The 17,200-nt window shown below is 38.8% G+C and overlaps 1 protein-coding gene across 2 annotated transcripts in view; it reads left to right on the top strand.

The window, feature by feature from the left end:
* The first annotated feature begins 4,100 nt into the window (after positions 1-4,100).
* frem2b (FRAS1 related extracellular matrix 2b) overlaps positions 4,101-17,200 on the top strand; it is an 81,042-nt gene continuing 67,942 nt past the window's right edge. For both annotated transcript variants that reach the window (XM_038294352.1, XM_038294351.1), the window contains exons 1-2: positions 4,101-9,284; positions 10,347-10,436. In XM_038294352.1, the coding sequence (XP_038150280.1) occupies positions 4,274-9,284; positions 10,347-10,436 (5,101 nt within the window). In that variant the 5' untranslated portion in view covers positions 4,101-4,273. The remainder of the gene's footprint in view (positions 9,285-10,346; positions 10,437-17,200) is intronic.

Raw genomic sequence — 17,200 nt, 5'->3', positions numbered from 1 at the left:
ATTTTCGTATCAGTCCAAGCAGAACCAGAGGTATTTCAAGTCACATTGTCATGGAGCTTCAGTTAGCTGTCTCGATTGGATTACAGACCTTTTCTCTGTCACTTAAAACTTTTATCTGTCAAGGGTTCAGAAGGTAGGACCCATAATTAGAGGCGAGAAAGACTGTGATTACTTACAATGCACTTATTGACAGAAAGGAGATGTGGATCAGCAGCGGCTTTGGGGGGAGGCGGGACACCGCCCATCACTGGCAACTCTGGTTAGAGAGAAACACAGGTAAGTAACCATTATAATCTGATGGAAGATGATCATCCATGTGAGTCACCTGGTTTATTTGTCCATCTCCTTAGAGCGAGGTAGGATCCAGCCTGGTAAGGGAAACAGTTCAGAACAGAAAGGCTCCAGGAGTACGTAGCCTGGTCAGCGTTTCCGATCAGAACAAGAACAAGCAGGTCCAAGCTTCCAGGCTCAGAGGTCCAGAGAGAGTTCAGGCAGAAAGTTCCGATGGGAAAAGGCAAGTATAGTAGTTGAGAGGCAAAACAAGGCAGGATATCAGGAATACTATGGTACGTTAAAACTCGCTTCCTTCACAGAGCCAAGACGGGAACAGGCATGCTCAGTGGATAAGAGGCAAAAGATGATCAGGAAAACAGGAACACTAAGAAACACTAAAAACCTCTCTCACCACTGGCCTCTGAGAATGAGAACATATGGTATCAGCAATGACCTCCAATTCAGACTCAAAATTCAATGATCTGGCCCCGAAAGCTGGGACTGAGCCGTATATAAAGAAGCAGAAGCAGAAGCAGAAGCAGGTGGATGAGATGAACGGTAATTGGAAACCAGGCCAGCTCTCCGGGTCATGATCATAACATTTTGTTAGTTTCTTCCTGATTATACCCAACTGTATAACACATATAATCCTTCATTATTTTATTATTGTGAGCATAATCCATGTTTGTATCAAAGTTCAAACATTTTTGAAATTGATCTGTAACCCTTTCTGGACTGACAAATGTAGAAAAGAAAAAATGTTTTAACAACTTTTCTGAATTTCTATATCATCTGATTAGTTGATTTTTGAAATATGTCCACCTAATTCCTGTTGTCTTACTGTACATGATCTGTTTTAAATAACTATTAGATTCTACTGGTTTAAAACTAATCATTCCTTTTCACTTCTGAAAGGAGGAAAATACTATTTTAAAGCATTCTAGGTCATTTCAAACAATTTATCAAATTTTAATAAATGGTAAATGGCATTCAAGTCAGGAGACTTGACTAAAGCACTTTACACTACATTCATTCACCCATTCACACACACACTCACACATTGATGGTGGCAAGCTACAATGTAGCCACAGCTGCCCTGGGGCTCACTGACAGAAGCGGGGCTGCCGTGTCCTGGCGCCACTGGGCCCTCTGACCACCATCAGTAGACAATGCAGGTGAAGAGTTTTGCCCAAGGACACAGCGACACTGAAAGTCGGAGTCGGGGCTTGAACCGTCAACCCTTCGATTTCAGGGCAAACTCCTACATCCAACGCCACTGCATATTAATATTAATAGCATATTTTCATTACCTATCAAAATCATTTTTAAATGCATAATGTTTAAAATGATAGAATCATTTACATCTGGTAAACTTGTTCAAATAGATGAGCCAACCAAAAATCCTATTTTGTCGCAGTTGATAAAAATTAATATTAGGTTTGCTGAACTGCAGTGTTGTAACCTTATGTTACGCCTGCACCATCTGCTGAAGGAAACACTCAGGTGTGCAATTACAAGCTTCAGTTCTTTATAGACTGACACTTCTATCTTCTAGCAAGGATTGGTCATTTACTATGAATTTGTTATAAATGTAATATGACAGAGTTTCATCAAGCTTCCCCTTGCTTGAAAAATAAGCTTGAAAAATTGGGTATGATCCAATTCCCTCTATGCAATCACTGCTGTCAGAAAATTCTACTCATCTTCTTTTTCATTTTCTCCTGTAACTAGATGCTGTCAAGGCCCAAGGGCTTTGCTGCACAGTTTGCTTGGCTGTATATATAATTGGACCCTGTCAACAGTGTCCAGTGCAGCAGAAGTGCAAGGTTTGTCATGGCATCTACTTTGTGCCAATTTCAGCACAGGGCAGCTGTGAGATAGTTTGTCTGTCATTAATGCAGACTATGGGATAGTGCAGACACAATAGTTGCCCCTACATGTTTGTGGAAGGAATGCAAATCGTCTGTAGGGAAACAAAGCTAAGTGAGCACAGCTGAAGTTGGATTTGTGATTGTAATCTAAGCCTTAAAGTTGCACATCTACAGGAAGAAACTGGTATGTGGTTTTGCATCTAAAGAATGGAAAATGAACCACATAATGACACCGGCTGTTTTCATTAACACCATAATTTTACACTTTTTTTTTTTTTTGCTGACATGATAATTGAATGTAATAGCGGCAAATACCAGAGGAGATTTAGAATTCAGCATGGATGCATCTCACTGCATCAACACACCTCATTAGACATGTTTCAATTTCCTCTGTGAATTCTACGTCTTCAGCAATGTTCCTTTGTTCCCGATCAAATTTACTGTGAATCAAATTAAGGGATTTGACCTGCTTTGCTGTTTTACTAAGGATTCATGTGGGTGTTCTCCTAATCAACGTGGGAGGCAAAAAAAAAAGAAGATGTTGGATCATGACTGAGCTTGTCAAGACGAAAATGCTCTGTCTGGAAACGTATCACACACCTATAGGACAGAAGAAAATAGGACAACATTGATGCATGACTCCAAAAACACGAAGTAGAACTTAAATCCTCAGAGAGCAAATTGTGGCCAGGATGAAACACACTGAGCTCTTTGAATGTTTTATGTTTGTATGGCTCTATTGAAAATATGTAAAATTTTCTGGATGAATCTATTTTTTTAAAATATATATAGATTTTGTTTGTTTTTTGTTTATTTCAATTTTTTTTTCAAAAACTGGACCGAATACTTATGAAAATCCAGTAGGTAGGCAAAGACTTATTTTCAACAACAAACTGCAGAGTTTTCTTTCTTTTGCAAACTATAATTAAAAAAATCCTACATATACTTGTGTTTTACCTTCTTTTACTGTGATAGCCATAATAAAATCTAGTGCAACTGCCTTTGATTTAATATTATAAAAAAATGCATCTTCTGTCGAGTCAAATAAGGATTTTTAGGATTATTAGTAAACAGTTTCCTGAACCCAAACAAACGCATCAAATAGGTTATATCAAAATTGGGGTAGATATCTGCAGCATGCATTTTAAAACAGTGTCTATGCTTTCAAAATATCACAATTCAAATCATAATGTGGAAGCTTTATTAAAAAAAAGTCCCAGCAATCAGACCAAGAGATTCCCTCTTAGAATCAGTGGTCACTAAAAAGTTAGACGTAGACTTATACAGATTTATTTTGTAATTTTGTATACACGAGTGTATACAAAAAGAATTTTTTTTTAAAACAGCTCTAGAAATTTTTTTTTTATTGCAGCCTTGAAAACAGTAATAAATACATTAAAAAATGTAATATATAGTAACTGTCTGTAGTAATTTTTTTTTTTGCCCTATATGCTCTGCTTTTGACATTCTATCCTGTGTTGGTCTATTAAATGAAATCCAAAACAGATGCCACTGATGCCAGGAAAGGAAACATAATGAGAACAAACCAGGTGTGTGAAAACATTTGCAAAACATTTGCAATGTGAAAAAAGAAACCAGTAGGGGGAGACAGAGGTCCACTTCGTTCTGAGTGGGATTCATTTGTATTTCTAAGCAGACCTGCGTATGGTTGCTTTTTTATTGTTCAGAATGTGGCAAACATGGTAAGGTTAAATGCCCTTTTTTATTTCTTATCTGTGAAAATGTGTAGATAAAAAAAACTCACAGAATTCCTTTCTGTGCATTTTTGATCCCATTTAATATTTTGCTCAGTGAAACTCAAAGGTCTACCTTCTCATTATGCTTTCTGCTCTGAATGGCACAACACTGCTCCATTTAAGACCTGAGAAGACGCATTCCAGAGTAGATAATAACCAATGGGCTCAGAGGGAGGCGCGGCTTTCCCTTTACTCCGCTAAAGCAGGAGTATGAAGTTTCCCCTAACAGCGCACAGCTGCTGGGAGAGAATGCTGCAGGTTCGCCCTCAGCTCAGGTGCGTGATTTTTGTCCAACTCCGCTTTTATTCACCTATAACTTTAATTGTTCAAGAGTGCATGCACGAAGTTTAAAGCTGCAGCTCCGCTCTCCAAATGGCTTGGATTATTCCCTCTCATCTGCTCTGGACTGGCGCTGCTTTGCTTCTGCTCGCACTGATTCTGACAGGTGATGCAGCCGCGAGCGTTTCTGACAGCTATGGATTATCGTACGCCCTGAGGCCTGAGCTCTCGGAGGACACCATACTGGTAGCCAATAACGGGGTCCGCGCGCCTTTCGGGAGATCCGTCTTCATTGATCCCATTAACGATCTGGTGGTTCAAGTTCAGCCCGGCGACAGATGCAGCATCACAGTTTTGGACAACGACCCGCTGTCTCAAAAACCTGGACACTTGTCTCCGAAAAAGTTCCCGTGTGAATTTGGCCCCAATGATGTGAAGTATTCGCACTTTGGCTCCCGGAGTCCCCCGAGTGACAGGGTGAGGTTACAGCTCAGGTATGACACCCAGACGGATACAATAATAATCCCATTCATGATGGAGGTGGAGGTGATCTTCACACAGCTGGAAGTGGTGACCAAAAACATGCCACTGACTGTTGACAAACTGCTGGGCACCAGTAATCCCATCGATCCAGGGATTTTGGAGTTCACCTTTGATAGAAGCGCACAGACGTGTAAAATAACTTCACTCACAAGTGGCAACGTGATTCCCAGATATGGGAAACTTGTGGATGAGGAAAGCCTGGGAACATTGGTAGATTGTGATGAATTCATTAGGATGAACATCCGTTATCAGCATACTTTTGCCTCAAAGTCACCAAACAGGGATTATATTCCCATGCTTGTGGAATTATATGATAAAGAAGGCAATGTGCTGAAGCAGGATTTTTTCCAGATTTTGGTGAGAATAAAAGAGGGAGAGGACAACACGCCTCCTAAGCCCAGCTTTGTTGCCATGATGATGATGGAAGTGGACCAGTTTGTGATGACAGCAATAACCACTGACATGCTGGCTGCTGAGGATGTGGAGTCTAATCCTGATGAATTAATTTTCAACATCACTTCCTCTCTCTCCTTTGAGGAGGGCTACATAGTCAGCACGGATGACAGGAATTTACCAATAACGTCATTTTACCAGGGAGACCTCAAAGAATTAAAAATAGCTTATAAACCTCCTGCTGTGGATTCAGACACTGAGAGGATTTTCCAGATTGAGTTTGAAGTCGTGGACACCGAAGGGGCTGTTTCAGACACGTTTGCCTTCATGATCGTTGTCAAGCCGATGAACACGCTGGCCCCTGTGGTTACCAGGAACACCGGTCAGTTATTGTATGAAGGCCAATCCAGGCCGTTGTCTAGTTCACAGAATCTGGAAATCAGCGATGAGGATAATTTAGACAAAGTCAGAATTCGCGTCATTGATGGTTTGAGGCATGGAGAGTTGACTGTTGTGGGATCCAGGAGGAAATTCTTCACCCCAGCTGACCTTGATGCTGGAGCAATCATTTATCAGCATGATGGTAGTGATACATATAGTGACAATATTATCTTCAGGATGACAGACGGCACAAATGAAGTGGAGTTTTTGTTTCCCATCACTGTTGTGCCCACAGACGACGAGGCACCTATTATCAATGCCAACACTGGTTTGATTTTGTTAAAAAATCAAGTCATTCAAATCTTTCCATCTATGCTTAGTGCTGCTGATATCGACTCTGAAGATTCTACAATAAAATTTGTGCTGGAGCCTCCCTATTCAACAGTGGGGCAGGTGTTGCTGCGTCAGTCTGAGGCACCAAAGGACCCATCTACTTGGAAGTTTAATACAGAGGATGAAATGTATGAGAAAGTAGTGACTGAGTGGCTGCAGCAGGATATTATCGATGGAAAATTGTTCTATAAGCACACAGGCCCCCACAGCACCAGCACAGTCATGGATCAGTTTGTTTTTACAGTGCAAGATGACAATGATCCCCCTAATCAGTCTGGTAGGAGCACATTTATAATCAAAATTATTCCTGTTGATGACCTCCCACCTGAACTTTACCCCAGCACTACCTTACAAATGACTGTACACGAGTATCAGCTCACGTACTTTCGGAAGAAATTCCTCCGTTACACGGACCTTGACTCAGAGGATCGGGATCTCAAATACACCATCATCCAACCACCTACAGACACAGACGAGAACAGTCCTGTTGTACTGGGAGCCCTGGTATTGACTGAAAACCCAAACACTGAAGTCACAACTTTCACACAGGCACAGATTAACCATCACAAAATAGCTTATAAACCGCCCGATCTTGAACTTGGAATTACCACTCATGTTTTGCAGTTCAAATACACAGTGGAGGATGTCTCTAGAAATAGTGTCGAGGGAGTTTTTACAATATTCTTAAAACCTGTGGACAACAAACCACCTGAAATAACAAATTCTGGTTTTAGTGTACTGGAACGTGGCAGACATATCCTCACCAGAGGAGAGCTGGACACAACAGACACAGATACAGACAGCAGCAAAATAATCTTCACTATTGCACAGCCTCCTCTTCATGGCCAGGTGCAGTTTATATTCACTGAAATGACAATGGGAGATACATTCAACCTAGAGCATATCGAAAAAGGAATGATCTCTTATATTAATAATGGCGATGAATCAACTGTAGATTTTATAAAAATAGATGTCAGCGATGGGGTTCATACTGTTCCAATTACTATAAAGATTACAGTTAAGCCAATTGATGATGAAATTCCAACAATCAACCTACCAGCTGGGACAATAGGCTCCTATATAGATGTACTAGAAAACGAAGCTACAGAAATCACAAGTAATGTGATTCAGGGAAGAGATGAGGACACAGATGACCTTCGTTTGACCTTCATTGCTGAAGACAAGCCATCACTTGGTGAAATCCTGGTGAAAGGGGTTCCATCGAGCACTTTCACTCAAGCTGATATTATTAACGGCTTTGTGGTGTATGCTCATACGAGCGGAGAGATTGGCTTGAACACACGAGAGGACTTTTTTAATCTCACGCTTACAGACATGTCTGATGAGTGGACTATAGGAGGAAATAAAATTACTGGTGTCAGAGTTCATGTAACTATTCTTCCTGTGGACAGCCAGGCTCCAGAGGTCTTTGTAGGGCCACAGTTTACTGTTACTGAGGGCGAAAAAAATGTAATTCAGATTCTTCATATAAGCGCCGCTGATGATGACACCCCTAATGATGACCTCCTTTGTACAATTATTGTGCAGCCAACTTCAGGGTATGTGGAAAACATCTCTCCGGCCCCAGGCTCTGAGAAATCCAGGTCTGGGACAGCTATTAGCGCCTTCACCATTAAAGACATTAGACAGAATCACATTTACTATGTTCAAAGCATTCACAGAGGAGTCGAGCCAGTGGAGGACAGGTTTACCTTCAGATGCTCTGATGGCATCAATTTCTCTGAAAGGCACTTTTTTCCCATCTCCATAATCCCCTCTAATGATGAAAAGCCTGAGATTTACATGAGAGAGTTTGTGGTTATGGAGGGGATGAACATAGTTATTGACACTCCCATCCTGAACGGCGCTGATGCAGATATCCCAGCCGATCAGCTCACATTCTCTATCATCAAACCCCCCAGGCATGGTTTTATTCTCAATCAGCTCACAACCGGCACTCTCCCTGTGTCTAACTTTACCTTGGATCAGATCATTGATGGCTCTAGTATTGTCTATGAGCATGATGACTCAGAGACAACAGAGGACAGCTTTGAAATTTTCCTCACAGATGGAAAATTCAGTGTGGAGAAAACAGTAATTGTTATGGTGATCCCTGTGGATGATGAAACCCCTCGGATGGCTATCAATGACGGCCTAGAAATTGAGATTGGTGACATTAAAGTAATTAACAACAACATTTTAAAAGCTACTGATTTGGACTCCGAGGATAGTACACTGACTTATATCATCAAGTTTGGTCCTGGCCAGGGCTATTTGCAAAGAGCAATGCCATCTGGTGAATTGCAAAATATCTCAGTTGGGATGAATTTTACACAGCAAGAAGTAGATCAGGGATTGATTTTGTACATCCACAATGGGCAAGAGGGAATCCGTGACCTCATCAAATTCGATGTGACCGATGGAATAAACCCTTTGATTGACAGATATTTCTACGTCACGATTGGTGGCATTGACATAGTTTTCCCTGATGTGATTAGCAAAGGAGTATCCCTTAAAGAGGGAGGCCGAGTTACCTTGACAACTGACCTTCTCAGTACAAGTGACCTGAACAGTCCAGATGAGCATTTAATTTTTACAATCACCCGTGCTCCTGTTAGAGGACATCTGGAATGCACAGACACACCTGGGATGCCAATCTCGTCGTTTACACAGCTCCAGCTGGCCGGTAACAAAATCTATTACATTCACACCGCTGATGACGAGATGAAAATGGACAGCTTTGAATTCGAAGTGACCGATGGCTACAATCCCGTGTTCCGCACTTTTCGCATCTCCATCACAGACGTGGACAATAAGAAGCCCGTGGTTACGGTTCACGGCCTGGTGGTGACGGAGGGGGAGAATAAACTTATCACACCTTTTGAACTTACGGTTGAAGACAGAGACACTGTGGACCGCCTGTTGAAATTCACAGTAACTCAAATCCCAGTTCACGGTCGCCTGCTGTTTAACAACAGTCGGCCTGTCACTTCTTTCACAAAGCAAGACCTAAATGAGAACATGATCAGCTACCAGCATGATGGCACAGAGAGCACAGAGGACAGTTTCTCCTTCATTGTCACTGACGGCACCCACACAGACTTCTTTGTCTTCCCCGACACAGTATTTGAGACCCGAAAACCTCAAGTGATGAGGATTACTGTTCTTGCTGTGGATAATGGGGTGCCACACATTGTTGTTAACAAGGGTGCACAGACATTGCGGGTGATGGAGAGAAATCATTTGGGGTTTGTGATTACCAGTAAGTCCCTTAAGGCAGAGGACAGGGACAGCATTCAGGATTCTGTGACTTTTAGGATTACTGTGGCCCCAGAGCATGGTTACCTGATCAACCTTGGCAGAGGGAATGCAACCGTCACCACCTTTACACAAGGTAAGACACTTGTTGTTTTAGTCCTGCAACATATGTAATATTCTGCAGATTTCCTCTCTGAATCCCATTTTTATTCTCAAAGTTTTTTTATGCTAATCTCTGTATATTTACCTCCTTTGCCAAATGTGCTCCCCGTTTGACTCATAAAAGAAACTTTCCCAAACAATTTCTTTTATTAATGTTTCACCCATTTTCTCCAGCCCAAGGCTTACTAGATCTCTTGAGGAATGTATTTTTTTCAGACACTGCCTAGTGGGTTCACTTTTGGAAAGAGCTGGTGGAGATTTGTACTTTAGATGTGAATTACTTTCAAAGAAAAACCAAGGGAAATATAGACAAGGTGGTAAATAATATGAACTGCAGACATGTTGAAGAAAGACTGGCTCAAAGGAAATCACTGGTTTTGTAAAAAAACTGAAGGTTTGCAGAAGTTATATTTCAAACAGGCAGGAGGGAATTCTTAGTTAATGGTGAATGTAGGTGTAGCCGCACATTTATTTTGTCAGTGTCTGTTTTTTTTGCTTCAATTTACCGAGCTACTGTGCTAAGTATGTCCCCAGGTAATTGATATTTTAGCAGATTTAATATGTGTAAATTGTTTGTTTATACAAACTGCCCACCACTAATAACAATTCTGTAAATCAGTCATGTAAAATTTAACTGAAAGCTAGAGTATGTTGACTTTAACAACTTTAGACATTAAAAGTAAAGCTTTAACAAACTGCCAAATCAATGATTATGAATAAATTAACATTATGTAATCACAACACAAATCAGAGTAACGGCAAATTATTAAATGCCATTTTGGATTTTTATGTAAAATATGCAGTAATTATTTATCAGGCTGGTTTGAGCAAAGTCAAAATATTCCCACACTCCAAACATGCATATTTTATCACATCATGAAGAAATGTTTAAAGATTTCTGTTTTTTGAGAAGCACTTTGGTGTAAAGAAAAAGAAAATTTTTAGCCTATTTTTTTCCTTGTGATCAATAAACCCAACTAGCAGATTCCTGTTGGTGTGATTCAGCCTCTGCTGAAATAAATGCTCTCTTTTTCAGCGGAAATCAATGATATGAACATATGCTACATTCTAAAGGATGGGGACAACGCAACAAGTGACATTTTCCATTTCTCCATCGAGGACAAAGGTAAAACTGCTTTAATCCAAACATAATCTCTGTTTGTAAAGCTTGACACATTAAGGAGAATTTAAAGCATTTTTTTTTCACTTATTTAAGCTGAACCTTTATAGGCTTTTCCACATGAAGGAAAGCCTAGGATTCATATCAAAATGTGTCTAAGCCAGAGTTTAGGAAAAGACAGCAAGGAGTTCCAGAGCTTTATTTTGACACACATAATGTAGAGGGAATTGTATACTATTTATGTTGTGATATGTGTTTTAACACTGTCATGATTTGTCGCTGCCTTGCATTTAACTGTTTTATCCTAGCATCTTTGTTAGCTTGTCTACAAATTACTCCAGAAGTAGTTATGCCTTGTGGCTTCAACCCATAATTACTGGTTATTTTTCAACCAGTAATTATTCATTTAGCAAATGACTAATTAGCAAAGCAATTAGCAAAGACCTTCCCTGTAATGAAGATTCGTAATCTGGCACAGTCTCAGTGAAAGGTTTGGGGCAGTGATGTCGGTGTTGCCGATCAGCAGACGCAGCGTGCCTTACAGTGTGTCCTTTTCACTACCCTTCAGCTGTGATGAGTGAGCACAAAGAGCCGCTCTAATGGGGGCCCTCTTTTCCCACAAGTACCTCTCTGGCCTCCGTACTCATACCCTCGTTTTGCATTTTTTCGAGGATAAATCTGTTGCTTCAGTTTAAGCCAGTGGCAACAGGTGGATATAGCGCTGCTGAGGGATGAGTGAAAAGCAAAAGCTGGCTGTAAATTACAGCTCTTTACCTGAGTGGCTTTGTTTTCAGTTAAGGAGAAACTTCTTTGTTGGTGGGGCTCCATCTGTCCGACGCGTTATTACCACACCTGTATTATTTGTCAGGGATCTCTGCTGGTTGTCTCTCTCTTTGTCACTCTCTTAATGACATACCCACTAGTCCCATGATACCCATGGGTCCCACACCAGTATTTTGTTTCCCAGAGCTGATGATTAGGTTCACTTTCTCAGTTCTGAATGATCTTTCACATAGAATTTACACTTGATGCATTTTCATGACAGCTATATAAACACTGTCAGATGCTTCAGAATGCATTGTACTAAAAAACAATAAGAGCTGAACAATTGGAATTGTTGTTTAGCTTTTTATTGCCTTTTGAAAATCTCTAAATAGTCGGCCTGCCCATCCTCCAGGACTTGTTATGTACTGCGGTGCAGCTGGTGAGGCAGTCAGTGAACATTTTTCCAATGAGATTCGAGTTCCGCTGGTGGCAGCCCTGATTCCCCAGACAGAGTTTGCAGCTCTTTGAACAGCCGTGTTGGGGAGAAGCTGAATGGCGTACACTAGCTCACAGCTGTGCCATGTCATGTTAAACAACCAGAGACATCCTTCTCCTAAATGCATCCTGATTTAGCCAAAGCAACTTTGTAAAATTTTATTTTAGTAAATATTCACTTTTCATGATGCAGCTGCTTTTCATAAATCCAAGGCAGATATAAACTTCATATGCTTACTGTATGAAGGGCATATTGAGTAAATGTTTCTTTCTGATTGCCAGTGTCTATAAAATCAGTGTTACCTTTTTGGCACATGTCACACCATCACTGACAACTGGTCTTTTATGTATCACCAGATTAAAAATTATCTAGTATACTAGCTACTAAAATGATTTAGCCCTAAACTCAGGAGGAAAACAACCTATAGGTTCATACTGTTAGGATTAAATACACAACAACAAATAGTAGAAGTAATAAAAAATAAAAAAAACCTGTAGAGATGCCTTTATGTAATGAGGTTGGTGTTTTTAAAATGTTTTTAGCAGTCATTAAGATTTAGATCTCAGCTTTGGTGGTTGCTGTTAATTTAACCACTTCTTTCTATCTATTTTAATTTCAAAGTTGTAGCTTTTTTGATAAAATGCTGCTGTTTGCAACATGAGGTTGTACAAATTATGCATTGTACCCATGAAAACTAATGTAATTTATAAACCTCACTTAGCGTTTAATCAAAGGAAAACTGGTTACAAAGCACAAAAAAATCACAGCAGTTATTCAGGAGATTATCAGCTTTTTTGTTTTAGTTTGATCAGAGGTGATAACCTATTTTCTGAGAATGAACCAGTCCGAATGGGATCCAGAACCAAAAGAATTACAAAAAATGGAATTAAAAGTTCAAATCTTTGTTCCATATTATTAAAACACACATCAGTGTTAAATACAGCTACGAATTCAGCAATTAAATATTTTTATTGCTCTGAAACCTGGAGTATATAAGTGTTGAGTACACAATAATATAACTATATATAGCATTTATCTACATGCTGGTGAAGATTCTCAGTCATGCAGGTCATAGTCATTCCAAAAAAGTAAAAAAAAAAACCTTCCACTGGACTTTATTTTAAAACTTGGAAACAAATTATTTTCTTACCTATTTTGAATCATTCTACATTTTTTGCTAGATGTTTTTCTGAGAGCATGACAGGATTAGGTTCATTTTCTGAAAGTATTTTTTTCTAAATATTCTTATATGGGGAAATCTTGCGTTTATTTGTCAAGACTCCTCGGTGCAAAAGGCCAATGATGCGGCCTTAAATTTGAAAAATGTAAGCCACCATGTGGTATTTTAGTTAGTGATGTTATTTGGGCCGGTCTATCATTCTAAATATGGATTTTCAACTAAGTATTTCTCTTTAGTATCCTGCTTGAGGTTCTAGGTTCAGTGAAAGGTCGATTTGATGTAGGAGTCCTCAAATGCATCTAGACTGCAGTTTGGTTAATCAGTGTATCTTCAACATAGAGTACATCCACATTAAGTCTGAGGAGGGACTCACTGCGATAAGCAAGATTTAGGGCTGAGCAGACAGCTTAATTGATATGCCAGTAGTGAGCTGATATATTATAAAAACGGTGAACACTATGGATCCTGCTGCAATCAACCTTTCTGTATAAAATATCATTAATAGCCTTCCTCCCAAAACACATGCAGGCTAAAGGGTTGGGGTATAATGTTTATGATCTCTGTGAAAAAAAAATGAACTTGAATATTTGTTCAGAAACATTACGCTCTAGAAATGAAAGATTGTATAGTTCTATGCAAATAATTACAGCAGAATGCATATCTGTTCTCTATTTTTGCTTGTCTGCAACATTAGGATAAAAACAAAACAAATAGTTAGAAATAAAGCAGTGACTAAATAGATAATGACAGGCCATTTGTTCTACTCTTTGATATCTAGATTCATTGGACTGAAGCCTGCAATGTCACTTCACTTTATGAAGGTGATATTAAAATATCTCTTGACGCTGACTTGCCTTTAACTTCTGACTTTTCTCTTGTAATTGAACTGCCAGGAGCTGGTCTTCATCTCTTCAGCAGTTAACCTCTGACTTTACAAACTTTTTAAAACTTATATGTTGTGTTCAGAGACCAACTTAAAACATTACATGATTGTTTTTTAATTGGCCACATAAAACAAAAGCTGTTTTTGTTCACTCCATTAAGTTACAAAGTGTGATTAAACCTCTTTCTTTACAGGGAGTTAAATCAGAGTCTTTTGTTAGAGTCCTGAAGCTCAAGATAAATACTATTTCATATAGATATAGTATCCACCACTCTTTTTTCAAAGTTAAAATCATGTCTTTTAGCTGTATTATATTTATTTATTTGTCTCAAAGAAAGGATAAAGCAAATAAATGACCAAATTTCTGTTTACTATTTTGGAGAAACATAACACCTGTAAGGCAAAGGTGCAAACAAAGGCTTAGGGTAAAAATCTCCATAATTACCTCAAAAGTGTGTGGGACCAAAATGGTATCTGGATGTTTGTGTTTATGTGTCTTTGGAAGGAATGGGCCTGCTCTCGGCATCCTAAATCAGTTAATTGCTGTGTTTTGGTGGACTCCAGCACTCCCCTTGTCTCCTGGGGATTCAGGTGCATTCAGGTGAGCTTACCTGAGCATACACAAGCCCTGGCATTCCCAGGTAGCTGTTTATTGAGCAGAATCCCTGTCTGCTTCCAGCCAGTCACTCAGCATTACAGATGTTCCTAATGACAGACACAACTGCTGTGGTCTTTGTTTTTCATTCCAGGCTTTTTTTTTCTTCTTCTTTCCTTTCCTGGGGTACCTGGTGATTGAAATAGATCATTAAGAGCTCACTTCATAGAAAAAATGTCTGAAGGGCAGAGAAAGCTTTTCTTTTTTAAGTCACTTTGACTTAAAACATCCAGTGTAGCAGTGTGCAAAAGTCAATCATTTTGATTGGTTATTTGTTGTGAAATTATTGAGAATATGATTGAAAATAGAAACATTACTTTCATAGAAATCCTTTAACAATGAGGATTTTTTTTCCTTTCTTTGATGCGTTCTGTAAAGTAAAAGTAACTGTGAGGGCTTTTAGTTAATAAACCCTCTGCACCATCTCCTACCTCCAGGAATATCTCATGTGTCGGTTGTCACCGTCTTCCATGTTATCAGCGTGTAATCGCCTGTGACACGGAGCACATACTCCATCTCTCTTGTCTCTCATCCTGTTTACCTCCAGTTTTGGAGGGATTATCTTACTCCCCATAGCGTGCTACAAAGTAAGACATGCACATGCAATTGCGAGGTTACTATACTATATTATTCCCATCACAGCTTAGGTGATGACTCTGCAGGTTTTTTGTTTTTTTTCCTGTGTGCTTCTGTACTGTTATTAATGAAACTCTCTGCCCTATACTTTTCTTGGGGGGTATAACATTCCTCTGTCCTTGGGACCTGCATGGTATGAATCATATACATAACGCTTTTAAGGAGATTTGAGGGTATAAAATGATGTTTGGTTTTTCCCACATATGCTTGTTTTTTTTGTTCATTTCTGAGAATTTATGATTAGAAACATGACATGTGATTGCCAAAGTTTTGATGGGAAATGGCTGCTTGATGTTGGAGATGAAATGAACCAATTAGATCAAGGATTTAGGCTAATCTTTTTAATTTGTTGTGCAATTCGGGTCCGTTTTTGGCTCCCATGCTATCTTTGTAATTTTCCCACCAGCCTGCACCATTGAACCATACTGCAGTTAATTTAAAAGTTTATTTTTTTTAAAATATAACATCTGAATAGCAGAAAATGACTGTTTTGAATGCATAGCTTATTTATTTATGGCAGTTGAATGGATCTAATCTCATATAACTATTAAAAAAATTAAAATTTTGTGTGATATAAGCATGGATCATGCTTAAAAAAGGTCTAAAGTAAACTGTTGTTTTATCACAGAATGTGTCACTGCGATTCTCACAAAATTGTAAAGCAAAAATGTTTAGTTTTAAGACATGTAGCAGTTAATTTTTTCCGCTAAAAAAGGTTTATCATACCAACCATGATAATATGTGATACATTTTCTTTTTGCTATTTAGACTTGGATACTGAGACTTACAAAAAATAAAAAAAAACATTTTTTTTTATTTCTGAAGGTTTTCAGTGGTAGTTTTAAAAGAGAGAAATATTTTTTAAGTGATGGGCAGTAATCCTTTAGCTACCACACCGTGGCTGAATGTGTTATTCTGTAACTGAACATATTTTCAAAAAATATTTTGACTTTATTGTATAATAAAGACTACTTTCATTCAGCTGACCCAGGAAAGCACTTCTATGAATGTATTAACCAACGATAAAGATAGATTTCACCAAATAAATATTTTTATCATTGATATTGTCCTAAATATTTTGTTTTCTTTTGTTTTACCCTATTTTTACCTTTAAAAACATAAAAAAAGCCCTTCCTTAATCTGCTATCAGCTAAGCGTAGAGTCAAGGTTAACAAAGCAGAGACAAATTCCCTGAAGTATAGAAAACCCAGGCCCAGGCTTGTCCTAAGGAGGGTAATATGTGTCGTCATCACTGCCTTAGGATATCACTCTAGCAGAACTGAGTTTGTTGTAGGAGTTAAAAGCTGTGTGGCTTAAGATTTTGGCATGTCTTTCATGAATCCTTTCCCTCCTCTGAACTGGAAAACCTGACGAATGCATGTGCAAAATAAAATGTAATTAGTCACATTCACAAAGGAAACTTATTCTATTAAAAATTAAGTATTTTATACATTTTAATACAAGTTAAATTAAAAGACCAGCCTGACACACAGAGAGATCTTAAAGCATTAAAGAAGTTAAAGAGACATTTTTGACAAAGCTGGTGTCATTAATCCTGCAGCGACTGCAGTGACATCTCTTTTTTTCATGGTTCCAAAGTTTTTGTTAATTCTGCTAAATTACTCTGGATAATGGATGTTTTTTTTGCCCCCTAAATCCCAGCAGTGGTTTGAAGTTTCTCCTCTCAGAAAAAGTGAATGTTAAGCCCCTGACAGCTGGTCTGTAATGTCCCAACTCTACTCAGATGATGCCTGATTTAGTTGTTTGAACCCCATGCACGACACACCTCTTTTATGTGCACTTTTTATGCACACTCACAGTAGCACAATGAAAGAATCCATAGTGGGGCCAGCTGTCTGAATCTTTAATCAGAGAGCTAAAATCATCCATCCAAAATTCTTGGCTACAACTGCAGTTCATCAAAACTCCTTTGTCTTTGATATCATGTAATTTTCTCTTTTGATTACAGCAACACAAAATAATATCAGTGTTTTTTTTTAAGTCAGTATGCCCAAAAGGTATAATGCGGCATAAATTATAGGTATTAAACAAACTGATGCAAACTCTGCAGGCAATGATAATTTTCAAACACAGAAGTGTCCCTGCAGTATCAAATTATCTTTAAAAAGTGAACCTCATTTGGAGGATTTTGTCT

This window comes from Cyprinodon tularosa, unplaced genomic scaffold (assembly GCF_016077235.1).
Source record: "Cyprinodon tularosa strain WSP-4 unplaced genomic scaffold, ASM1607723v1 ctg34, whole genome shotgun sequence".
Lineage (NCBI taxonomy): Eukaryota > Metazoa > Chordata > Actinopteri > Cyprinodontiformes > Cyprinodontidae > Cyprinodon > Cyprinodon tularosa.
The sequence above is the reverse complement of the archived record's forward strand: the minus strand, read 5'-3'. Positions and strand labels throughout refer to the sequence as shown.